The sequence below is a fragment of the Felis catus genome, chromosome B2, assembly GCF_018350175.1.
Source record: "Felis catus isolate Fca126 chromosome B2, F.catus_Fca126_mat1.0, whole genome shotgun sequence".
Classification (NCBI taxonomy): domain Eukaryota; kingdom Metazoa; phylum Chordata; class Mammalia; order Carnivora; family Felidae; genus Felis; species Felis catus.
Window position 1 is genome coordinate 3,834,883 of NC_058372.1, and position 25,449 is coordinate 3,860,331.

General features: G+C 46.8%; 7 protein-coding genes across 7 annotated transcripts; 4 read left to right on the forward strand and 3 right to left on the reverse strand.

Moving 5' to 3' along the window:
* Nucleotides 1-212: 212 nt before the first annotated feature.
* LOC101093269 (histone H3.1) lies at nucleotides 213-692 on the reverse strand. The gene has a single exon (XM_003985724.4). It carries the CDS (start codon nucleotides 665-667, stop codon nucleotides 257-259), a length of 411 nt encoding a protein of 136 aa, XP_003985773.1. The 5' UTR covers nucleotides 668-692; the 3' UTR covers nucleotides 213-256.
* An 841-nt stretch (nucleotides 693-1,533) lies between these two features.
* On the reverse strand, nucleotides 1,534-2,041 carry LOC101093519 (histone H2A type 1-H-like). The gene has a single exon (XM_011282084.4). The coding sequence runs from the start codon at nucleotides 1,985-1,987 to the stop codon at nucleotides 1,595-1,597; it is 393 nt and encodes a 130-aa protein (XP_011280386.2). The 5' UTR covers nucleotides 1,988-2,041; the 3' UTR covers nucleotides 1,534-1,594.
* A 248-nt stretch (nucleotides 2,042-2,289) lies between these two features.
* On the forward strand, nucleotides 2,290-2,964 carry LOC101093772 (histone H2B type 1-B). The gene has a single exon (XM_003985725.6). The coding sequence runs from the start codon at nucleotides 2,359-2,361 to the stop codon at nucleotides 2,737-2,739; it is 381 nt and encodes a 126-aa protein (XP_003985774.1). The 5' UTR covers nucleotides 2,290-2,358; the 3' UTR covers nucleotides 2,740-2,964.
* An 8,942-nt stretch (nucleotides 2,965-11,906) lies between these two features.
* On the forward strand, nucleotides 11,907-12,449 carry LOC101094019 (histone H2A type 1-B). The gene has a single exon (XM_045058513.1). It carries the CDS (start codon nucleotides 11,969-11,971, stop codon nucleotides 12,359-12,361), a length of 393 nt encoding a protein of 130 aa, XP_044914448.1. The 5' UTR covers nucleotides 11,907-11,968; the 3' UTR covers nucleotides 12,362-12,449.
* Nucleotides 12,450-13,311: 862 nt separating this feature from the next.
* On the forward strand, nucleotides 13,312-13,754 carry LOC101094506 (histone H3.1). Its single transcript, NM_001374573.1, has one exon. It carries the CDS (start codon nucleotides 13,337-13,339, stop codon nucleotides 13,745-13,747), a length of 411 nt encoding a protein of 136 aa, NP_001361502.1. The 5' UTR covers nucleotides 13,312-13,336; the 3' UTR covers nucleotides 13,748-13,754.
* A 4,500-nt stretch (nucleotides 13,755-18,254) lies between these two features.
* Nucleotides 18,255-18,622, forward strand: LOC115945194 (histone H4). The gene has a single exon (NM_001374574.1). It carries the CDS (start codon nucleotides 18,261-18,263, stop codon nucleotides 18,570-18,572), a length of 312 nt encoding a protein of 103 aa, NP_001361503.1. The 5' UTR covers nucleotides 18,255-18,260; the 3' UTR covers nucleotides 18,573-18,622.
* Nucleotides 18,623-24,694: 6,072 nt separating this feature from the next.
* Nucleotides 24,695-25,114, reverse strand: LOC115945195 (histone H4). The gene has a single exon (NM_001374578.1). The coding sequence runs from the start codon at nucleotides 25,094-25,096 to the stop codon at nucleotides 24,785-24,787; it is 312 nt and encodes a 103-aa protein (NP_001361507.1). The 5' UTR covers nucleotides 25,097-25,114; the 3' UTR covers nucleotides 24,695-24,784.
* Between the last annotated feature and the right edge of the window lie 335 nt (nucleotides 25,115-25,449).

Here is a 25,449-nt window from a genome sequence, read left to right on the forward strand (position 1 = left end):
TGTATGCACGTCAAACTGGTCTAAAGTGTGAATAACTAGATCTACATTCAACAAGCCGCCACTCCAATGACAAATCACTTACTAGAACGGACTGGGAGAAAGGGATATGAAACGCTCAGATACCGAACATGAAAGATATCCGTAAAGGACTATTTCCATAGCGGCTCAATTACGCCAAGCAATTAAAAGTTACAGGTACTTTTAAGAGAAAGTGTGGGTGGCTCTGAAAAGAGCCTTTTTCAACCAGAAGCCGGCATTACGCACGCTCCCCGCGGATGCGGCGCGCCAGCTGGATGTCCTTGGGCATGATGGTGACGCGCTTGGCGTGGATGGCGCACAGGTTGGTGTCCTCGAAGAGCCCCACCAGGTAGGCCTCGCACGCCTCCTGCAGCGCCATCACGGCCGAGCTCTGGAAGCGCAGGTCGGTCTTGAAGTCCTGCGCGATCTCGCGCACCAGCCGCTGGAACGGCAGCTTGCGGATCAGCAGCTCGGTGGACTTCTGGTAGCGGCGGATCTCGCGCAGGGCCACCGTGCCGGGCCGGTAGCGGTGCGGCTTCTTGACGCCGCCGGTGGCCGGCGCGCTCTTGCGGGCCGCCTTGGTGGCCAGCTGCTTGCGCGGGGCCTTGCCGCCCGTCGACTTGCGCGCCGTCTGCTTCGTGCGAGCCATCTGAAACAACCAAGAACACACAGAACCTGATGAGCAAGGGCGAAGTTCCCCTTATATACAGTAAGAAGCATTCTGATTGGTCTTGTCATTTTTCAAAAGAACCGCGCGATAAAACCATTGGTCGAAGGGTACATTAGTTACTGGAGAGCCTGATTGGATGAATCACTCCACCTCATCCCTCTTTTCAGCGTCCAGGTTCTGTTTTATCCTTTCACTGAGTACAGCGTGAAAAGCGAGGATTTCACCATGCGAAACGTAACTTTTGGTTCAGTAAACCTAAGTGGGACCTGAGATTCTCAATTCCTGACAGGCTCGAATGTCACCAACCTGCTGGGCTGCACACTTCTCTGAGTGCGATTGTCTTGTCTCCTTCTCCCCTAGACGGCTGGAGTAGTTATTTTTAAGTAAACCTCGGGTCTCTTGGACTGCCACTTCCTAGGTCTTTGGTCGTTATACCTCCCTTAATACAGTTTCCTGTGTGAAACTACATGGCAGGGTCCCTGAATGGACCTGGAAGATAGCATGTAAAGCACTTGGTCTGGTAATGCTAGATTCACACTACACTGGACAGCAACAAATGATCTCGGACTTAGTTTGATACGATGGGTTTTCCTTAAATTGAGAATTTGAAAATCCCGCGCGGCTTTCTTATTGGCCAAACGCAAATTTCCATTCTGCTTGTTATGCTTACATTTGAGGCCCTTTACTTTTTGTAGGTCAGTTCCATCTGACATAAAGTTCAGTGGGGGTTTTTTGTTTTTCTTGAACAAGGTTTTGATGTTACCTTGTCTTTTACAGATTCAGGACTGATTCTACCAACGTAACAGGCTGGTTACTAGCTTTTCATGTGAAAATGTGGATGGCTCTGAAAAGAGCCTTTGATTAGCTGTAGAAAAGCGGAAGATCCGTGGTGTTCTGGGCTAGACTTTACTTGCTCTTAGCCTTGTGGTGGCTCTCGGTCTTCTTGGGCAGCAGCACGGCCTGGATGTTGGGCAGGACGCCGCCCTGCGCGATGGTCACGCGGCCCAGCAGCTTGTTGAGCTCCTCGTCGTTGCGGATGGCCAGCTGCAGGTGGCGCGGGATGATGCGCGTCTTCTTGTTGTCGCGGGCCGCGTTGCCCGCCAGCTCCAGGATCTCGGCCGTCAGGTACTCCAGCACGGCCGCCAGGTACACCGGCGCGCCGGCCCCCACCCGCTCGGGGTAGTTGCCCTTGCGGAGGAGGCGGTGCACGCGGCCCACCGGGAACTGCAGCCCGGCCCGCGACGAGCGCGTCTTGGCCTTGGCGCGAGCCTTGCCGCCCTGTTTACCGCGTCCAGACATATCAAGGGAGACTAATTCACCAGCTAAAGCTCCGCGAAATACAAAGAGACGAACTTGGCAGCTCAGGGAAATTAAAAAAAAAAAAAAAAAAAGTTCTTTTATAGGCAGAGAGGGGATGAGCCAATACGCCTTCCCATTGGTCAAAGTATGTTTGCCTGTGTATCCAATAGGAAGAGAAACTGTGCATCCCTCATTTGCATAAACCCCTCCCCTTGATGAAAGTGTTCTGCTTTTATCCAATCAGAAGTGATAATTCTTGAACCTTCATTTGCATTGAAGAAGTATAAAAGAATGGGCTCTGGACCCCTCACAACACTAACCTTTGTTGTGGTGAGTGCGATTAGCATTTCTACAGCTCTTAGGAAAAAAACATGCCTGAGCCCTCCAAATCTGCTCCTGCCCCGAAGAAGGGCTCCAAGAAAGCCATCACTAAGGCGCAGAAGAAGGATGGCAAGAAGCGCAAGCGCAGCCGCAAGGAGAGCTATTCCATCTACGTGTACAAGGTGCTGAAGCAGGTGCACCCGGACACCGGCATCTCGTCCAAGGCCATGGGCATCATGAACTCGTTCGTCAACGACATCTTCGAGCGCATCGCGGGCGAGGCGTCGCGCCTGGCGCATTACAACAAGCGCTCGACCATCACGTCCCGGGAGATCCAGACGGCCGTGCGCCTGCTGCTGCCCGGGGAGCTGGCCAAGCACGCCGTGTCCGAGGGCACCAAGGCCGTCACCAAGTACACCAGCTCTAAGTGAGTGTGTTTGGAGGCACAATCCAACCCAAAGGCTCTTTTCAGAGCCACCCACTTTATCAAAGGAGAGCTATAACTTCCATTCCTCGGCTGAGCAATTGCAAGCTTGGGCTACAGTCTTAAGGAATCCACTGAAATGGTGATCCGTGGGGGCATTTTTAGAGCCAAGCATGCGTTTGGATGGTCACTAACTAGGCTCTCAGCGAAATAAACTACTGTGGCGCAATGGCTGTGCTGCAAAGCGCCACTTCACCTGTAAGGTTTTTTTCAGCTCACGTTTCGTTTTCCCCCAAACTCGGAATACTTGGAAGCGCTCACTCCTTTCCCTGTGTCTGCACGTTTCTAAAGGAGACGGGAGTTTCCCTGCTAGGTAAAGCAGTGACTACAGCATTTCAAAATAGGGACCCTCCGCGGATTACTATTCCATGCTGCCCTATTGGGAGGAGGAGAGGTCCAGGTACTAGAAAGCCGGTAGGGGCACGTATTCCCGGAGCCTCAACTCCCCAGGACCTAAAGCATTAGGTAAACAGCGGAGCCACCCGTGGTTCCCGTGGGTATCTATGGGGTATACCTCAAGCTCTCTGCGCACACATTAAATGAAATTACTCTAGTTTCGCATTAGAATTGTTTACCGATGGCAACAGCTGATCTAAAGCCGTTTCAGTTTTTCTTGCAGGTGGGCAACCCGGGCTCCTATTTCCTGTGTCACTGGTTTCTCTGGAATGCCACCAGAAGGGCGGGAAGCACGGCCCTGCAGCTCTAGGAAGGACAAAGAGTTTGAATTTCCCGCGCTTCCCCTTCGCGGCACCTCGTTGGCTGGCCGGGAGGGCCCCGCAGAGGCTGGTATGCGGGTTGTTCTTAGTAAACCTTTTTCAAAAAACTGGGACTCCAAAAATGATGCTCAAAAGACAGTAATGATCTTGGTGGAGGAAAAGGAGATATTTGGGCAGGTCTGGGTCCCGGTTTGAGGGGGGCGGTGTCAGATTGGGCAGGACTGAGCTGTTGACTGCCTGTGAAAAGGGGAGGGAAAGAATATTTTTCATCGGTTTACGAACACCTTACGTAAGGGCGATCTACAACAGTGTCCTTTGGATGAAGAAGTCAAATTTGAAGTAGGATTTCTTTAATTTTTTTTTTTAAGGACCCCTTTAAAATGAAAAGTTAAATTTAAATTCTCTTTTCCCAGATACCACGTCAGTAGACTGCTGTGTATTTACTCTCAGCAGAGGCAACATATAGCTGTGAAAGAGACCCCTGTCTTTAAAATTAATTCTTATAAAAAGACATCTCCCCTCACCCCTCCCAGGCCCTTTTTCTTTTCTCTTCTCTTTTCTTTTCTCTTCTTTTTGTTTTGTTTCTTTGTGTTTCTTCTCTTTTCTTTTCTTCTCTTTTCTCTTCCTTTCCTTTCCTTTTTCTTTCCTTTTTTTTTTTTTTTCTTTTTCTAATTATCAAACTCCGGCTACAGTTTAAGAATCACTGACACTTATGTTCTTCCCCTGGAGAGGTGAGATCTGGATGGTAATATTATTTCCTATCCTTTTCAAAATGATCTTTTCAAAATGATCAGATTATTTTCTCCCCATCTTGTCCTTCAAAACTTTTGCCCGCCTGCTTGCTTCGGTCCCTTTCTTCTCTCTCTCCTCCTCTCCCTCCTGCTTCCCTTCCTTCCTGATATTTGATGCTTTACCTAAAACTTTACCCTTAATTGACGAGTTCAAACTAAACCCCAAGCCTCCTAGACTCAGACCTAGGCCTTTTTGCCATCTCTCCTGGATACCTGGCTGATCTGTAACAAGTGAACGAGAATTTTTTAAAAAATCGATGTCCGGACCCTGTGGTAGGACCCCAGATCTATAGTGGGAGTGCGGAGAAACCAGAAAATTTTTTTTATAAAATCTCCTCAGTTGTATCCGATAAAGCACCAACTTTGGACACAGCAAGGCCAGCAGTCAAGCCATCAAAGTTAAATTCTAGAAGGGTTTATACACCCCCTTGCTTAACAAAACACCCACATTTTCTTCAGAGAGGCAGTCTCTGAGTAACGAAGCAAACGAGCAAAAAATAACCTGTCTTACCTTCCTGATTCTCCTTTCAGTCATGGAAAGTTCTTCCTACCTTCCGGTCCAACAAAGGTGACCTGGAGACAGGAAGAGCTGAATTTGTAGGGGAGAAACACTTTCTGGACCCCCTGTTATCTGTTTGTGGACCTTTCTTCTCTTTTCCAAAATCTCAGCCTCCCTCCAAATGAAAGGTCTCCCAACCCCCTCTGTCTGCCCATCAACCATTCAAAATAATTTCAAATAGACAAATAATAATCTACTGTAATTCCATTATCCGGGACATTTTTGCCCTCAACCTTCCGGAAGTTTTACTTTGTGCAAGTCTATATGGACAGGTGTATAAATGTAATACAAGTGAGAGCATACCTTCTGTTATCCTTTTCAATTAATAGAGATCTTGTTGCCGGGTAAACTGGGAAAACTCGCCCTGAGGCCTCGACTGAGCCGGTCCCAAAGGAGTCGCCAAAGGTTATTGGTCTTGTCAGGAGAAAGAATCCAAAGACAGACAGAACACAGCGGACGAGGGACACAAGTGGGAGAGTCTGTTGACGTGAAAAGTACACTCTTGAGATAGGAGAAGGAGAAAGCTCCAGAGAGACAGCCAGCTGCCTCCCTGGGGTTCGGGTTTCTTTCTTTTATCCTAGGTGTTAACTAGGATGTTCACTAGGGACGAAAAGCGGGGTTTCAGGCCTTTTTTTCCTAATTTGCTCAGGGGCTTTCTGTCACAGCGCCGCCATTTTGGGCCTGTCTGGTGTGACGGGCCTCTCACTTTCCAGATAGCTGGCCACCACTTCCTCGTTGCTGACCTCCAGGCATCCTGTTGCAATGTAACTAACTGCCTACTCTAACAGTACCAGAAGGAGAGCTATTGTCAGGCATACCTGTTTTGTTTTTTTTTTTTTTTTTAATCTGAAAGGTTTTTCTGCCAGGCAGAGCAAACATCTGATTGACCAAACATCTACGCTTACCTTTCTGTGAATTGCCCCCTCCCCTTTGAAGCCCCAGGCCCCTATCCCATTTCTTAGCTCAGGATAGCCTACAGGCCTCAATTGCCTGACGGCCTTTGTGAGGACGTTTTGGAGTGAAGGGGGAAGGGGGGTTCGGAGCCAATGGCCAAGCAAGAATTCTTGAAGACCTCTTTGGTGCAAAAAGGTGATTTTTTTTTTTTTAATTTTTTTTTCAACGTTTATTTATTTTTGGGACAGAGAGAGACAGAGCATGAATGGGGGAAGGGCAAAGAGAGAGGGAGACGCAGAATCAGAAACAGGCTCCAGGCTCTGAGCCATCAGCCCAGAGCCCAACGCAGGGCTCGAACTCACAGACCGCGAGATCGTGACCTGGCTGAAGTCGGACGCTTAACCGACTGCGCCACCCAGGCGCCCTGTAGGTGATTTTATTAAAGCAGGGGGACAGGACGGGTAGGCAGAAAGAGCTGCCCTGGGGCTGTGAAGAGTGACTGATTATATACCCTCAGGCTGGGGCGGGGTGGGGTTAGGGGTAGAGTGTATCTCTAAGGAATTGTGGAAGCAACGTTTCTAGGACCTTGAGGGAGTAGCTGTTGTTAGAAAAATGTCATTTATTACCGTTTAGTGAAACCTCAGTCATGAGACCTTCAGATGTATATCAGGGCCCATAAGCTGAGAATATAATTGCCAACATATACTTGGGGATTAAAGATAAAGGAGGTTTGCAAAGGAATTTTTATGTGTTTCAGGAGACTTATAGGATCTTGGGGGGTCGGGGTAATGTTAAGCTAAGGCTCTCTTTTGCCCCCAGCAAAGTGTGACCATTGAGGCAGCTGAGCTCCCAGAGGGAGGTCACTCTGCCGGTTTCAAGGGCTTGTCAATGGGGTGTAGACAGTAAGGAAATATAATTTTTCATTTGCCTTAGTTTCCCCCATCACCATGGCAAGCACTTAAACCCCCTTCCATCTTGATGAGGGTGATATTAGGGCTCCAGGAAATGGAGCCTATAGGTGTCTGGGAATTAGGCTGTGGATAAGATTGCCTTTTTCTTGCCATTTACTAAGAGAGCTCTCCATAAACTGAAGGAGATTCCTGTCCTGCAGGACTGTGATCTCCACGAGTCAACCATCTGCTTTCTTTCCTTTCCCCTGTTCTTGGGTGGCCAGGAGTGTCCGAGGAATATCACACACATCCCACCTGGGGTGGGGGGTGTGGGGGCAGAGGGGTGCTGTTAGCCTGTACTTTGCCCTCAGCTTGCCCCACACCCCCTCATCATTTGAGTCTCCTGTCTTTGTGGGGCTCTCATACATAAGAAATTACTTTTGTTTTTCTCCTGTTAATCTGCCCGGTGTCGGTATAATTATTAAACCAGCCAAAGGGCCTAGAAAGGAAGAAGGGAACGTTTGTCCACCTCTGCATTTTCATTGCTGGTTTACAGATGAAAATGAGTGGCTGTGCCATTTGTTGGGGTCTATGTGTTTGCTAACTTTTTGTCTGGTCGCTCTATCAGTTGTTGATAGGGGTGTTGACCTGTTTACCTCTAACTGTGGATTTGCCTATTATTCCACTCGGCTCAACCATTTTTTGCCTCATGTATTTTGCGAGGCTGTTATTTGGTGCTTATACATTTAGAATTGTATGGCTTTCTTAGTAGTTTGACCCTTTTATCGGTCTGTAATGTCCCTTTCTATCTCTGGTAACTTTCTTTGCTCTGGTTTACTTATCTGATTAGGAGAGGCAATCCTGATTCCTTTCGTTGATATTTGTACGGTTTCACTTCTCCTACCCTTTAATTTCAACCTGCGTGTGTGGTTCTGTTTCAAGTGAGTTCCTTGTAGACAGTGAAGGGGGACATTATTTGCCACCCTAAAATATACCTCTTTGGTGTAAGGATTACCTTGAGTGGATTCTTTATTTCTTTAAATAGCAGACATTTAAAAAGCTTTGAAACCCCAGTAGAAGTTAGTCATTTGTGAGAGAAGTTTACATTTACCAGGGAGATCTGCATTTGTCAGAGTGTTTCCCTCTCTGTACTGGGAAAAGGATGACTAAAACTAGGGGGATCCATTGGACAAGGCAAAGATTTAAATCTGCCTAAAGATTTAAATCTGGTCAAAGATTTAACCATACCCGGTTAAATGTGCTTTGCCTGGTAACTTCCCAGAACTGGCCCCCCCACCCCCACCCCCAACATCTTTTGTGTTTAGCTGGAGATCGTATTTAAGGCGGTGGCTTGGGCCATTTGGGGCATTACTCAATACTTCCTGGATCTCTCCCTTGTGTACAGGAGGTACACATGTTATTAAACCTCAGTTTGTTTTTCTCCTGGTAATCTTTTATTCCAACAATAAGAGGGGGTCTCAGCCAACAACCTAGAAGGGTAGAGGGAAAATTATTTTTCCTCCCCTATAACAGCGTACATTTGTAGCACATTTTTATCCACTCAGCCAATCTCTGTTTTTTAATGGATGCATTTAGATCATATATATTTAGTGCTATTATTGACATTGATGGGGCTCAAGACCTACTACCCCAAAAGATGGCACCTTGACATACTGAATATCTTAAGTCAAAGGAGTTTGGGAAAACAGCAAAAGCAAGAAGTTCACTTTGACCTCCTCTTCCCTAAAGACAGGATTAGGGAAACATGCTTATTACCAGAAACAGGGAATTTAGGGCCAAGAAAGCTGTATGAACAAACCTTGTTACTTCTTCACCATTTACTACCCATTGCCCAAACCCCTTTGTCTTTTCAGTCCTTTACAAAGATGTTTCATTGTAAGAGCTTCCTACTCTGGTCACTTTAGGTTTTCATTTTTTTTAGGAAGGCTCCCAAGTACGTGTAAAAGTTCTAATAAAATGTGTATGCTTTTCTCCTGCTAATTTATCTTTGGCAATTTCATTATCAGACCTAGCGAGGAGCCCTAAAAGGGTTGAGGAAAAATTTTTCTCCCATACATGTTAGGCCTTAAGTTTGCCATTTTAGTTTTTGTTTTCTGGTGTTTTTTTTGTCTGTTTGTTTGTTTGTTTGTTTTCCCCCTCACTGTTACCCACTTTTTGTTTTCTAGGTCTGGCTTTCCTGTGGGCTACTTGAGTATTTTCTTTAGACAATTTGATTCTGATTCATTTATTGTCTTTGGATAGTTTTTTAGTGGTTGCTCTAGGTATCGCATACACATAACATCACAGTCCACTGGTATCTACATGTTACCAGGTCAACTGTACCAAGCTTCTCTCCTTTTAAATCATTTACCCTGTTTATAATATAATTATCTGAAATATTTCCTCTCTATATATTGATGACCGGAAGCCTTCTTCTCATCCCCGATCTGATGGAGTATGGATTCCCGATGCTGCGAATGTCTGCACTCCAGCTTCTATTCTGCGGTTTTGAAACAGGCCTTAATCTTGCCTCCTATTTTACCCAGCACTCTACATACCCCTTCCTCCATCCAAAGTGACCTACTTTATTCAGGAAATTAGAACAGTCCTACCTCTGGCCCTCGGCTCCTGACATTCCCTTGGCTTTGGATGAGCGTGGGCTTTCATGGGAGCATTCACTCTTCCTGCTTGGCTAGCTTCTTCACCGCTTTCAGGTTTGAACTCAAACCTGAAACTCATACCCGAACTCATACCCTCCTGGTGCGGCTCTCCCTGACCGTCCCCGTGTGTCTCAGATATGCCCTTTTCCTACTTTGTCTCCATGCCGCTCGTCACCAAAAACCGCACTGTCCTCTTCTGTGCATTTAGCCCATTGTGCACCTCGCCACGCTAGGAGGGCGTCACCACAAGGGTACAGTTTTCCATCTGCCATGGACACTGCCATGTTCCGTGGACCTGGAACTCTCTGGCATTTAGTCGGTATTCAATGAGTATGTGTGGACTGAATGCTGAATACTCACCTCCCTCATGAACTCTCTTGACCCTTCTGATTCGCAGTGATTACCCCTCTCTGCCACCCATTCTCATATTCCTGATTGCTTACACCTTCATTTTTGGAGGCAGAATATCCTGTACTATTTAATCTTCAGACATACAGTCCTTCTCTTTTCAAAAAGTGTCAAGTCTTTGAGGCAGGATTTGAGACCTTCTATATCTTCATCTTGCAAAGACATTGAGCCAGTGGTTGTTGTTTACTGCTGTCATTGACACTGAAGATAATGATGAAAAATTAAAAGGAGAGTGAATATTGTCAAGAGAAAGAGTCCTAAGTGTCTGAAGACTTAAGAGAAGGCAAAAAAGAAATGGAAGATGCACATCTTGACTCTCCTGCCTGGTTCACTGGATCAAAGGATGCTTCTCTGACCGTTGGCTTATGAGTAGATTTTTCTTACACATAGGTTCGTGTTCCTTTTACCATCCTATTTGGGACTCAGAAGACCTTTAGGCTTGAGTCTGCAAAAATCTTGGTGTTTTTCCTCTTATGGTCCAGAAGATAGACCTGTTCACCTTCCTCTGGGCCCCATCAAGGTCTATCTTCTGGACCATAAGAGGAAAAACACCAAGATTCCTCCCGGCAATGTCTCTCGATGTTACTGTATTCCTTGACATGAGCGCTAAGACCAGGCAAAGACTGCAGTCATATAAACACCGCATTTATAATACATCATCTTTTTTGTGTATTTCAGTGTTGTGGGGCATTTGTTCCCTCATTTCCTAAAAGTCCCAAGACTTCTTGTGTTTGCGTTTCAATGTTTCGGCCCTCTAACCACGAGGGGTGCAGTACGCTATGGATATGGAGGATGACAGAAGAATTTTCTGAACCAACCAAGTGTTGTAGCCAAGTGAAAAAATGGAGAAGGTAGGAGTTGGGAATGGCAACGGGGGCAATGGGTTTCCCAACCAGGAGTTTGGAGTCCTTGGTCCTGACGCAGTTTTGGAGTGGTGGGGGGGTCCAGAGCTGATGGCCAAAAAAGAATTCTTGAGTCGCCTTTGGTGTAAAAAGGTGATAGTATTAAAGCACGGGGACAGGACCCGGGGGCAGAAAGAGTTACACTGGGGTTGTGATGGGTGACTGATCATATACCTTCAGGTTGGGAGGGCGTTAGGGATAGCATAAGTCTCTAAGGAGTTTTGGAAGCAGGGTTTCCAGGACCTCGAGAGCCTAACTGCTGTTAGCAAAAGGTCATTTATTACTGTTTAGTAAAACCTCAGTCATGAGACCCTTCAGATGTTTATCAGTGGGCCATAAGCTTGGAGTATGAGTGCCAACATGTATCTTGTGATGGTAGAAATAAAGGAAGTTTTCAAAGGAATTCTTATATGTTAAAGTAGACTTACAGGATCCTGGGGGGTAGGGTGAATGTTAAGATAAGATTACCTTTTGCTCTTAGCAGCAAAGTGTCATCATCCAGGCAGCTGAGCTCCTAGAGGAATGTCGCCCTGCCTATGGCAAAGGCTGTAGGCAGAAAGGAAAGTTAGTTTTTCATTTGCCTCTGGTTCCCACATCCGTCTCATTAACTCAGTGTGAGCCGGTAAAGACCAAGACACAAAAAACTCACAATCGGGGTCTCTATGTTTTGCAATCTCTAAAATGAAAACAGTACTCTACCTACCTTCAAGGTGATCCCATAAGACCTCATGTGTAAGATAATGATTTAAACAAAAGACCTACTGTCTTGAGTCAGGGAGAGGATGGGCCAGTTCTTGCCTTTAGTTTTCATTGTTCAGACACTTTTCATTGTTCAGACATTGTTAAGGCTTGGGCTCTGACAAAGAATTGTTTGTTTCCTTTCTTTCTGTTACTTTGTGAGGTCCAAAGACTTAAAGCAACTGCTGGAATAGATGTACTTTTTAAATGTAAACTATTTTAGAAATTGTTCTGTTTATTCCTTTCCAGAAACAGTCACAATCCTGGAAAAGGAAAAAACAGCCAAAAGACAGAGCAATGAGGACAATCATTTCTGCTTCGGATTGGATTTTGAATTCGTATTGTTCAGAAAATCAAATGGTTTCAATTATTAGTGCTAACGTAAAAGCTCTCCACGCCAGATTACAGTGGAGTATTCAAAAACCTCCCGCTAGGTGGAGGGCTTTTATGCAAATGAGGGATGCTGATTATGCTTTTTCATTGGTTACTTGAAAAGAGCCAATGGGAGACTTGTATTCAGCATACCTGCCGTTAGTATAAATACTTCTCTTGCTCTCAGTTTAGCTCTATACTGCTCGCGTTTTCTTTTGAAGACGTTTGCTTCCTTTTCTGCTGGTGATGTCTGGACGTGGAAAACAGGGTGGCAAGGCTCGCGCCAAGGCCAAGACCCGTTCGTCGCGGGCCGGGCTGCAGTTCCCGGTGGGCCGCGTCCACCGCCTGCTCCGCAAGGGCAACTATTCCGAAAGGGTCGGGGCCGGCGCGCCGGTGTACCTAGCGGCCGTGCTGGAGTACCTGACGGCCGAGATCCTGGAGCTGGCGGGCAACGCGGCCCGCGACAACAAGAAGACGCGCATTATCCCGCGCCACCTGCAGCTGGCCATCCGCAACGACGAGGAGCTCAACAAGCTGCTGGGCCGCGTCACCATCGCGCAGGGCGGCGTCCTGCCCAACATCCAGGCCGTGCTGCTGCCCAAGAAGACCGAGAGCCACCACAAGGCCAAGGGCAAATAAGCTGATGACTTTTTTTTACACAGGCTTTTTTCCTGATCAAGATAAAGTCCGCTTAGCTACTTAAAAAGGCTCTTTTAAGAGCCACCCACAGTTTCTTTTGAAAGAGCTGTGCTTTGAACTATTAGCGTTTAAAAACATGGGAGGTGAAATGTCATAATTACACCTGGAAGGCTTTGCCCCCACAGAAATGCTTTCACAGTTTTGAGGCTAAAACAACACGGGAAATTAGTGTAAACGTTGCTAACCCCATTGACCGTGTTTAACCGTGTAGGGCGCATTTTTAGTCCAGAAAAGGGCATTGCTATGTTCCACAGATGAAGTTTGAAAGTTTTTCGCAACGACAGTAGCTTGGAGAAGGAAGTAATAGTGAAAGTCCCTAGATTAAGATTCTTCATTTTATGGAACACATCCATTAAAATCCCAGTTTGTGAAGGCATGTTTGCTGAAGCAGTGAGGCTAAGTCCTAGTTCCTTGATAATTCATGCTTGCAAACAAGGAGCATTTTACTAACTCTCCACAATATTTGTGCCACGCCCAAGAAAATTCTGAATGTCATTTTAGAGGCAGCCCATGTATTTACCTAAACACCTGCAGAATATCTTGATGGTTTCTCTCTAAAAACAACAAAACATCCATTGGAAGTCCCTATGTGGCTTTGCATGATTACCTTACTTTACACTTTAAAATATCTGCAGCTTTCTGTGCAAGATTTTTGTTCACAGTGGATATAGGAACGAAAGGGTAAATAAATGACGTCAGAGTAACCACATTTAAGGGCGGGGCTTAAGATTCACTCACCAACCTGAAAGCAACTCTTAATCCGGGCTCCCCGCACGGAGCTGGACCAATCCGAGGAGGGCGCGGGAACTTTTGAATGCTCTTGGGTCCAATGGTTGGCGGTCCGGCTGTATAAAAGAAGGAGGGCTGTGTGCCTCTCACCGCTTTCGGAGAAGACGCTCTCGGCCTGCTTGGGGGATGGCTCGCACGAAGCAGACAGCGCGGAAGTCGACGGGCGGCAAGGCCCCGCGCAAGCAGCTGGCCACCAAGGCGGCCCGCAAGAGCGCGCCGGCCACCGGCGGCGTCAAGAAGCCGCACCGCTACCGGCCCGGCACGGTGGCCCTGCGCGAGATCCGCCGCTACCAGAAGTCCACCGAGCTGCTGATCCGCAAGCTGCCGTTCCAGCGGCTGGTGCGCGAGATCGCGCAGGACTTCAAGACCGACCTGCGCTTCCAGAGCTCGGCCGTGATGGCGCTGCAGGAGGCGTGCGAGGCCTACCTGGTGGGGCTCTTCGAGGACACCAACCTGTGCGCCATCCACGCCAAGCGCGTCACCATCATGCCCAAAGACATCCAGCTGGCGCGCCGCATCCGCGGCGAGAGGGCGTAAGTTCTTAACGAAGGATCGCCGACCTTAAACCCAAAGGCTCTTTTCAGAGCCACCCAATTAGCTCAACAAAAGTGGCTGTGAACCTTTAGATGGTGTTTAGGTGAGCATGGCCATACTAAGCATTACTTGAAATCTAGTTGTTCTAATGGGACTTCTACCCGGCAAAAGGGTCCGTTTTTGAAAACCATGTGACAAACTGCATATGACCCTGTCAACCCACTTTCCTAGACTATATCGTGTGCCTTTACTGAAAAGGGGACGACCTTGAACCGGTAGCCGCGTACATGAACTGCCCACTTTGAAAGTGCCTAATTTTGCCTCTAAGAAGTTTGAGCTTTAGGTTACATCCCCAACTATCAAACACTTCGAAGATCATAGCGTTTACACTATACATAACAAACTTCAGAGCAATACAGAATACTGAATAATGACAGCTCCAAATTCCAAAGGCTTCGCTTCAGTTTTCCCCACACCTTTGCTCTTACCCCTAATACTTCTGGGCTGCATCTGAGATGGGAGTAGATGCATCGACCTAAATCAGGTGGACAACCATCAACAAAACACAAGATTCACCTTGAATTGTGTGGTTTGCTTGGATTGCTTTACATTCCTGGATTTTGATAAAACAACTTTGACTTTACAAAATATTTGCATTTTTCTAAGTAATAAGGTTGGATGTTTCTATGTGTGTGTGTGTGTGTGTGTGTGTGTGTGTGTGCTTGTGTGTGTGTGTGTACTTGCGTGTGTCATTGCGTTGTATTTTTATTTAAATTTCCAGGCTCTCCTACATGTAATTGTCTGGCACAGACCTTTGTTATCTATGTAAAAGGTCTCAATGATGCCCTTGGCTTGAGCCAGGGTCTGTCCCCTGCCCCAGCCCACATCTGGGCCCCAGCTGAAGTCGAAATATCTTGGTTTTTCTTATTGCTGTGCTGGCTTTTATGTACATTGTTTGGCTTTTTCCTCGATATGTTATGTATCTGTTAGAAAAAGGGTGTTTAAGGCACAGGGCCTGAAAGGATAGCTTTAAAAAGGTACAAGTGCCCATTGCTGTCTGAGGGTGGGATGGCCAGGGGACAGTGGCTCAGATTGGCTGCCCCTGCCCTCCCCCATCCCCTTCCCAGTCAAGGAATGTGGATTTGGTTCTAAGTCTTCATTTACTTGAGCCCCTCAACAGAAAAACTGCCCAGTGTGGTGAATAAGGATAGCACTATCTTAGAATCCATAACGTTGTTAATTTTTCTGCAGGAGTATTCTGGAAACTGGAAGCACAGGGCAGTATTTAGACATCAGATTGCCCACATTCAAATCCCAGTGTTACCACTTACCGTATCGTCTGACACAAATTGATTTCTCCATCATCAGAAAAATAGGGAATAACACTACCCACCTTAGCGGGTATCATAGTTACTGGGATCATAGAAGTTGATTTTTGGACACGTGGCATTGGAGAAATGCTATGAATTTTCCTGAGCTCTGTGTGATTCTCCCTTACACTCTAACATTTCTTTGAAAATTGAAATAAAAACTCAAACTTTCCCCTCTAAATGTCCTTTTCATTGGGCATGACTTTATTGAATAGACTCGGCCCAGTTTGGAAATGAAACTTCAGCGGGTATTCTAAAATCAAAGAATGGAGGAAATTCAGTCATAAATATTGCAAATATTTTGTAAAGTCAAAGTTGTTTTATCAAAATCCAGGAATGTAAAGCGATCCAAGCAAACCACACAATTCAAGGTGAATCTTGTGTTTTGTTGATGGTTGTCCACCTGATTTAGGTCGGTGCATGAACTCCCATCTCAGATGTAGGCCACAAATGTTAGGAGTAAGAGCTAAGGTGTGTGGGGGGGGTGGGGGGAAAGAAATTTACTGAATATATTGGAAGGGGAGCTGTGCCCACATTTTAATATCACTGCATGAAGCATTTATTACTTTCTATTAGCGGAGTGACTATGGTCATGCTGGAGGGAAAAAAAGGCGTTTAACATACAGATTGTATTTTTTAAATGGCTGTTGGAAGGTCCTTCATGAAACACGGTGTTTCTTTCCCAGACACCATGGTGATACGACACCACATGCTGAAATTCACCGCTACTACTGCTGGCTCTCGAACTTTGGGTTTATACAGACTTTCAGAAGAGAGGAGGAGGCCAAGGTCAGGGTGTATTTTTCAGAGTTAAAGATTTAGTAGTAGCCCTTCCAGTCATCCCAGTAGAAGTGACTTACTAATCCATGAGTGTCTGAGGTTTAACACCACAGTGGGAAGTCAGTGTAGAAATGTGAATTGTACTCCAGATTCGGCTGCCGGAGAGCCAGGAAGGAACATTACTTGCCAATGCCCCTTTGGAAAGGGCACCTAGGGATATTCTCAGGCAACCATATTTAACATGTCATGTATGAACAGAAAAACAGCCTGTCAGTCACTAGGTGAATGAATAAAGATGGCGTCTTACATAGAGCTGACAATACGGATTCAAAATGCATGTGTCCACTTATTTGCAGAGTTTTATAACAAATACAACACACTGTAAAGGTTTTTCTCTTCCTTATGTTTTCTTAATAACATTTTCTTTTCTCTGGTTTACTTTATAATAAGAATACAATATATAATACATATACCAAATACATATTAATAGACTTTATGTCATCAGTAAGGCTTCTAATCAACAGTATGGTATTGGTAGTTTGGGCAGGGAGTGGTCACAAGATATATCTGGATTTTTCAACTGTGCAAGAATCAGCCCCCCAAGCCCTGCATTGTTCAGAGGTCATTTGTAAATAAAATGGGACATTAGTCATACAAAGAATGAAATCTTGGTATTCACAACATGGATGGACTTAGAGGGTATTAGGCTAAATGAAATAAGTCAGGCAGAGAAAGACAAATACCATATGACTTCACTTACATGTGGAGTCTATAAAACAGCATCGATGACAACAGCAAACAGATAAATACAGAGAACAAATCGGTAGTTTAGGGGCGAGGGGTAAGAGGCAAAGAAGGTAAAGGTGATTAAGAAGGAAAAACATCCAGTTATACAATAAATAAGTCACAAGGACGAAAAGCACAGCATAGGGAATATGATCATATTGTAACAACTTTGTATGGTAGCGACACTTGTGATGAGCATTTCATAATGTATATAATTGCCAATTCACTACGTTATACACTAGTATACTATTGTAAGTCACTATACTTCAATTGAAAAGAAAACAAAACCAAAAACCCAGAACCCATCAATGTCTTGTACTTTATTAAATGTTGTGATTAAAAAAAAAAAAAAAAAAAACCTTCGCTATTATATACGTATCTGTGTTGCCTATATTGTGTCACGAGTAAAAGCCTGAAAGTGAAGGCTCAGGGCAACATCCTAACTCCAGACAGGCTCTTTAAGCAACAATACCAACAAAAAACCAGCCATATTTATGTCTCTGCGCCAATCTCTGGTCTAGCCTTCTGTTTACGTTAGGTAATTTCAATCTGTACAAAAGTTCCCTGAGTACCATCAGCGCTCCACCTTAACAGATAAAGAAAATGAAGGGCAACTTTGCAAGGTCACGCCGCTGTAATAGAGGAAAAATGACTTCCCCTGCCCTTTTGAGTTTCTGGCCTAGACCCTGCCGTAAAAGGCAGATTAAGGACAGAAAAACAGAGGTTTAATGATATATATACCTCAGGTATACATGGGAAAGAGAGACTCTGAAAAACTGAGAACACCTGAAAAGGCCCAAGCCACCCCCTTTACATACTCTCTTCCACTAAAGACAAAAGATGTCATGCGGGAGGGGCGTGCACAGGGCGCCGGTTATGGGCTCCCAGGGAAAGGATGGCAAGCAACACAAGGTTGTTCTGCAGAATCAAGGCCGGGCTTTCTCCATGGACAAGATTCTGTGCTGATCTAGTCGTCCTTCTTTCTGGCACAGAGAGGGAGACACCGATTGAGATCTCCTTCACAAATGTGAAACTCCCCTTAAGAAAGTGTGAGTTCTCCTCTGGTTTTAGAGATTCTCCTGCGTCTGGTATTTCTCTAAACTGCTCAGAAATAGCCCTTATGTCAGACAGGCCTATGTGCGGGCGGCGTATACCGTACCGTTCACACGCACGGGGCATGTTTGGCCAAGGTGTGTCTGAGCTCCCCACTCCTATTTTGGGGTGGCGTCCTAGGGTACCCTTCCCAATCATCCCCTTCTGAAGGAGAAAGGACAGCACTTGCGTATAAAAAAAAAATGAGCCCCTGTGAACATTCTCACGGGAAGATATAATTTCAGATACAAATATCAACGGTTTCAGAAAAATCTAGAGCTTAAAACTGAAACTCCTCACTCCGTTCCCTCCCCCACACCGCCATTGGCTGTAAGCCCAGAGAGGGGCGGAGCCCGGCTTGCAGTCGCGGCGCCTCGGTTCCCGCCCGCGCGTTCAGTTCTCAATCAGGTCCGACGACTGCTTATAATAACGCCGGTCGGGAGTGGGGCCATCGCTGTGACTTACTCACAGAACGTGTTTAGGCAGCAATGTCAGGCCGGGGCAAAGGCGGGAAGGGTCTGGGCAAAGGGGGCGCCAAGCGCCACCGCAAGGTGCTGCGCGACAACATCCAGGGCATCACCAAGCCCGCCATCCGGCGGCTGGCCCGGCGCGGCGGCGTCAAGCGCATCTCCGGCCTCATCTACGAGGAGACCCGCGGGGTGCTCAAGGTGTTCCTGGAGAACGTGATCCGGGACGCCGTCACCTACACGGAGCACGCCAAGCGCAAGACGGTCACGGCCATGGACGTGGTGTACGCGCTCAAGCGCCAGGGCCGCACCCTCTACGGCTTCGGGGGTTAAGCCTTCGTCGCCATTTTTTCTCCATAAAGGTCCTTTTCAGGGCCGCCCACTTAGTCTCAAAAAGAGTTGTTCGCGTCTCCCTCTTCCACTCTCTAGTTCTCCTGTTGGGAAGGCTCATTCGGCCTACCTGCTAAGGCTTCGGCTTTCGTCTCACGCATAAACTGAGCAACGCTCCATTCTCCCTGCTACCTCTCCACCAATCAGCTCGCAGCACAGTGCGGGGCGCAGGCCGCGGGCCAATCCGGAGCAGGGGCTGGCCGAGGAAAGCCAATGGGGAGGCGTCTGAAGTCCCCGGCCCACGGCTTTCTGGGGAAGGAGTTGGCCTCCCCCTCGTCCCTTTCCCCCAAGAGGCCATCCTGGCCGGCGGCCGTGCTTCAGTCGCTGTCGAACGCGTTGGTCCGGGGAGGCTCCGGTGAATATCCGTACTAATTCCCAGAGCGTGCTCCCGCCTCTGGAAGCCAGGGATGGCCCGAGAAGGCTCTTCGTTGTCGTGTGATTGCCCCCAGCGATGCCCGGACAGAGGACGACACAGGCTTTCCCCGCCCGCGCTGGCATCCGCCACTTCTATCTCCGGGGTTGGAGCCGGTGAGGGTGAGGTCGGCCCACAGCCTTGCGCAGACGGTGTCTTTGAGCTTAAGATGCCTTGGCATTGCAGGTTTGCGTCCGCAGGCCGCGCGCCTTCGCTAAGCCTTTGGCTTGGGGAAATTGCCATTTACTAGATTAAAGGGAGTCTGTTCTTATTCAGGTCTCTGGCTACTGGGAGCCTTGAGGTCTCCAGGGCGCAAATTCGAGGGGCTGAGGGAGAAAGCCCCCTCCTCAGGTCACTGGCTCTGGTGACTGTCTTGGACCTTCCCCCTTCTTCCCTTTGTCCGGTTCATTTCCCTCCTGCCTCCTGTATAAATTCTAAGGTTGTTGGGGCACCTGGGTGGCTCAGTTAAACGCATCTGACTTCTGCTCAGGTCATGATTTCAGTTCGAGCCCCGCGTCGGGCTCTGTGCTGACAGCTCAGAGCCTGGAGCCTGCTTTGGGTTCTGTCTCCCTCTCTCTGCCCCACCCCTGCTTGCGCTCTGTCTCTGTCTCTCAAAAATGAGTAAATATTTTTAAAAATGTAAGGTTTTATTTTAATGAACGTTTCAAACATGGTTATAAAAAGTTTTGAAGTTATGTCCTCCAATTGGTAAATCACAACGGAATAGTCAGCATTGATTTAATGCTTAAGAAATATATTGACATTTGCTTAAAACTCTGCTGGCTGGTTACTCTGCTAACATGTCTCTCTGACACAAGAAGATACTTGAATAGGCAATTGGAAGATTCTTGAGTTCCAAGTGAGAGGTCTGGTTTAGAGAAAAATTTGGGACACTCCCGCCTGTCAATGGTAAGACAATGAGATCAAGACTTTCAACACCATTTATTACTGTACGTTGTAGTGGTAAATGAATAGAAATATAAATTGTCATCAGAAGGGATTGGGGCGCCTGGGTGGCTCAGTTAGTTGAGCGTCCAACTTTGGCTCAGGTCATGATCTTCCGGTGTGTGAGTTGGAGCCCCGCGTCCGGCTCGGTTCTGACAGCTCAGAGCCTGGAGCCTGCTTTGGATACTTCTCCCTCTCTCTCTGACCCTACCCCGTTCATGCTCTGTCTCTCTCTGTCTAAAAAAAAAAAAAAAAAAAAAAAAAAAAAAAACATTAAAAATTAAAAAGAAGGGATTGGATATCCTTGAAGTGGTGGTCTGAGTGCAGGCTGCTATAACACAAATACCATAGACTCTGTGGCTAACAACGAATATTGATTTCTCACAGTTCTGGAGGCTGGGAGTTCAAGATCAAGGTCCTGGAAGATTCAGATAAGATTTGGTGCCTGGTGAGAACCCATTTCCTGGTTCATAGACCTATCTTACTGTGTCTGCAGATGGCAGACAGAAGGACCAGAGAGCTTTCTGGGATCTCTTATTATATAAAAGGCACTAATTCCATTCATGAGTGCTCCACCATCATGGCCTGATCACTACCCAAGTGCCCGATCTCTTAATACCATCATATTGGGGGTTAACATTTCAACATACGAATTTGCAGGGGATACACACAGTCCGTCATAAATGGGCTGCTATGGAGACCTACTAAAGGATAAAGCAACCTGGAGTGCATTTTGGCTCATTTCTTGGCCCCTTCTCTGTTCTTTGTCTCACTATTGATTTGCTCTGTGTTCTGTGAAATAGTTGCTGCTCAACAGAACTCCATGGCCTAGCTCTGAGTGTCCCGCCAGCTTGTAGTGACACTTAAAGGCTGTGAGAGTGTCATCTTCTCTCTCAATCCTACTGGTTTTTAGCAGGGTGGCCTTAATCACCTCTAAAATTTTATCAGTTTCCTTCCACCCACTTCGAGCTTCATAATGAAGCTTGTCGCATATCCACCTGTATATCTGATATATCTACTTGAATATCTAATGGACATCTAAAACTTGTCCACATTAGGTATCTTAACGCATAAACCCCAAATCTGTTCCTCCTTCAGTATTCCCCACCTCAATAGATGGAACTCCATTCTTCCGGGGGCTCAGCCCAGAAAACATGCGGTCCTGTCTGAGCTCTTTCTCATAACTTTCATCCAACCCAGTCAGCTCTATCTTCCAAATCAGAGCACCTTTCCCGACATCCTCTGCTTCTACTCCTGGACAAGCCACAATCACCTTTTTTCCAGATGACCATAATGAGTCCTAACTAGTCTTTCTGTTTCCACTTCTGATGGCTAGTTTTTTTCTCAGCCCCACAGAAGGAGCGATCCTTTCAAAAGATGTCGTGTCCGCCATCTGCCCAGAACATTCCAGCGGTGTTCCTTCTTCATAACAAAAGCCAGTGTCTTTGTCACAGCCTACAAGCACAATAGCCAATACGTCCAGCTTGGCTGAGTTGGAGGGGTTTCTGAGATATGGAGCTTTCAGCGCTCAACCTTGGGGAAAGTCCCAAGCAAACAGGATGAGTTTGTCACGCTACCTAAGATGGCTTTACGTGATCTGGCCCTCGGCCATCCTCTCACCTCACTCACTCTCCCATTTCTTTGTCCTCACTGACCTTTTTGCTGCTTGTGGAGTGGAGCAAGCATGTTCCGGGCTCCGAGCCTTTGTCCTGATTTTTCTTTCTTCCTAGAAGTATCTTCTGGTGTAGGAGAGATAAAATTTTACCTCTGCTTTCTTAGGGGTTTTAGCAGGCCTAAGAATTAAATTGACATAAAACAGGTTCATGGGAAAAGAGCATACAATTCATTTATATTTACATGAATACATATATATTTTTATCTATAGTCATTGAGGTACACCAATGGGTTTTCCGGGACAAAGGTGCCCTCCTAAGGAAATGAACACCCAAAGAAGCAATTGGACTTGAACACTTATGTACCGAGCTGGACAAAGAAGAGTAAACTGTGAAAACAGAACAAGGCAAGGGGGCTGGGGGCCGGGCAGTTAATTGTGGGAAAGTAAGTAGGAAGATAAGCGTTAGTTTACAAGGTTTGTACAGAGTTCTCCCAGCTTTGATGATCCAACGTGGCAAAGATATGACTTTCCTCCTGGTAGAGGGGTGACCTCTTCCATATGGGGTTTTCTCTCCTGTTTTCAGGAAGAGAAAGGAGAGGTCAGAGTGCTTTTCTCGCACCTGTTTGTTTTCCCGGTGCCTTTAATCTTGATGTCAGGCACATAGTTTGTGTGGCATGTTCTGCTGTCACTGGACATAGAGTGACATGCTGCATGGCTGCAGACTTCATTCAGGCCTCTGCTCAAATGCCCTCTTATGAAAAGAGAACTTTCCTGACCACCCTATGTGAACGAATACCCCCTCTGCTCATTCTTTAAAATAGCATATGTATCCCCACCCGTATCGCTATATATTTATTTTGTTTGTGGTCCTGTCTTCCTCAACTAGAATATAATCCTGTGACAGCGGGGGCTTTGTTTTGTCCCTGAGATGTTCCCTAGCTCCTAGAACAGGGCTGAGAGCTAACAGGTATGCAGGTTTGTTGTGGAGGGAGAGGAAAAACATTTTTCCTTCTGCTCTTCTAAATTCTTGACTGGGACCTCCCTGCAACAAAAAAGACATATTAACAGGAGAAAAACAAATTTAGTTATATACAGATGTACAGGAGCCCCCACAAAGATCTGAGATTCAAGGAAGTGATCAGAGCCGGAAGCTTTTGTATCTTTCTAGACAATACGTTTCTAAAGAACAGAGAAAGTGCTTTTGGGCTAGGAGTAAAGAAGTAACAAGGTTTGTTCATACAGACTTCTCGACTCTGAATTCCACATCTCCAGTGATAAGGATGTTTCTCTTCCTCCTGGTATAGGAGGGTACTTTTCATAGAAGAGATTTATCTTCTGCTTTCAGGGAAAAAGAGAGAAGTGGGGGTTACAAGCGGTGAGGAGGTGTCGGGGTGATATTCCTGCTTCTGCCGCTCAAGTTCGTTGAGTTGAACATATTTAATATGCCAAGGTGGCGTATCAGGGAATAGCATGCCCTGTACCCCATCAGTTGAACGAATGCATGCGTGAATTTTCTACACAAGACCCTAGGCTCACCAGAGTGCCGCCACGACAGATTCTCCTTCTACTCTTCCTTGACTTACCTAGATCTGAGGAATGGTGCAGAGTGGGAAATCGGGCAGCAGCAGTATCTTTGTTCTGAACAAGGCCTTCACGAGTGTTAGGACGGAGGAAGGCTCAGAGGCTTTCACCCAGGCCAGTGAGTGCGACAAATGGGCATGGTGCTGTCTGTAAGGCTGTGAATAAGCTAGGCCAACCGTAACAGAAGCCAGGCGTGTCTGTTGTTACAGCCACCGCACCTCCCCTCCCGTATGGAAAACTCTGCATCCACACACCTCTCTAATATACTCCGGATCCAGGACAGAGAATTCTGTCTGATTTGCCCACTGCCTACAGCAGTATCAGGCACGTCACATGAGGTCAACAAATATCTCTTGAAGGAACGCCAGCTAAGGAAATAAAGTGACCACTCTCCCAACCATGCCCATTTTGGTCCTCTGACGGTCCAGGAAGCAGCTCTGAATCCTCCCCATTGTCAATTTAAATTAAGCCAGGCTAGGTACTTTTATCATTCCCGGAGAAATCTTGGAGGACAATTACTAGGTGGAAAAGGAGACCTAAAAAGCCAGGAGAGACATTGGCTGAAGCTAACACACGGTGGCTGCAGTCAGCACACGGTCTCACTCCTGCTGTCTAGATTTTGAAATATAGTGTATATACCATATTCCGCCCCCCCCGACACACACTTTGAAGTGTACAATCCAATTTATTTTAGTATATCTACTTAATTGTACATCCATCCCCACTATCTAATGTACATTTCCATCACCCTAATTTCCATTTCTCTGGGAAGGAAGGAAAAAAAAAAAAAAAAAAGCATGGCTAACTGCGAGGGCTGTGCTGACAGTGAATGAGGCACTTTCCCCCATTAGCCAGATTTTACTTTCCCCTGAATCCAGTGCTCTCTGGGTTTTCTGGCAGTCTGAATCTGGTTTCCTCCCTTGCCCACCATTTCCAGGTTTTTCTTGTATGTATGTATGTTATGTATGTATGTATGTATGTATGTATTTTAGACAAATCGCTCTATTAGCGCTAACAACTTCAGTACTCTTCTTGGGACCTGATAGAGGGCCTGATAGACAGGGTCTATCTCATAATCCGCAAAAAGACATTTTTTAAATTCCTAAATCGGGGCTTTGGCCTCTCTGGTCAGCCTTCCCATCCCCCAATCCGGCTCGCCTCTGGGGGGGAAGCACATGAGATCATCAGTTCTGATTGGTTGACAACCATGGATGGGACTTGCTGATTGGATAATGTCCCTCTTTGTTCCTGGAATCCCTTGTCAAGTTCCTTACTCTGCTTTGGTTACCCCTCACTTTTGAGTTGGAATATCACTACTCCCCTGCTCGTATGCGGTGAGTGGGAACAGAGGAGGGGGTAAAATAAACCATTGAGCTAAGGGAGTTACCTTGGCACATACAACTATCGAACTGAAGTTTTCCTTTCAAAACCCCACAACCTTCTGGGTTTCGGTCTCAATATTGTGGATTCTAAGTAGAGTACGGAGCTGGTAGGCTCAAGTGCCCTATTCGTTTGGGACAGCCCTTTTTTTGAACAGTTGGGTGGCCCTGAAAAGGGCCTTTGGTTGAGAAATGAAACGTTCTGGTGGCGAAACCCGGCAAGTTAGCCCCCGAAGCCGTAGAGGGTGCGGCCCTGGCGCTTGAGCGCGTACACCACGTCCATGGCCGTGACCGTCTTGCGCTTGGCGTGCTCCGTGTAGGTGACGGCGTCCCGGATCACGTTCTCCAGGAACACCTTGAGCACCCCGCGGGTCTCCTCGTAGATGAGGCCGGAGATGCGCTTGACGCCGCCGCGCCGGGCCAGCCGCCGGATGGCGGGCTTGGTGATGCCCTGGATGTTGTCGCGCAGCACCTTACGGTGGCGCTTGGCGCCCCCTTTGCCTAGGCCCTTCCCACCTTTGCCTCGGCCAGACATGGCTTTCAGGAAAGCAAACCAAGAGTAAGTGACAAAGAAGCGGAGAGCCGATCCTTATATAACTACGTCCCCCGCCCCCTTGCAGATACAGAGAATGGAAAGCGCGCAGGCGGGAAATGTGACGCAACAGTCCCCTCCCTTAACCCCTCCTCCAAGCCCCAGGACTAGAGGCGGGAGGGGGGTGGGTCAGAACCCAGTTTGACCAGTGTTAACTGGGCGACATTGTTTTAAAGAACTGCGTTTATAGTAAATTCATGTTGATTCCAAAAATAATCTGGCAGAGAATAAAGAAGGTAGTCTTTCACAGTAAATTTCAGTAATGGCAAAAATACCAAGATCAAAGAAATGTAAAT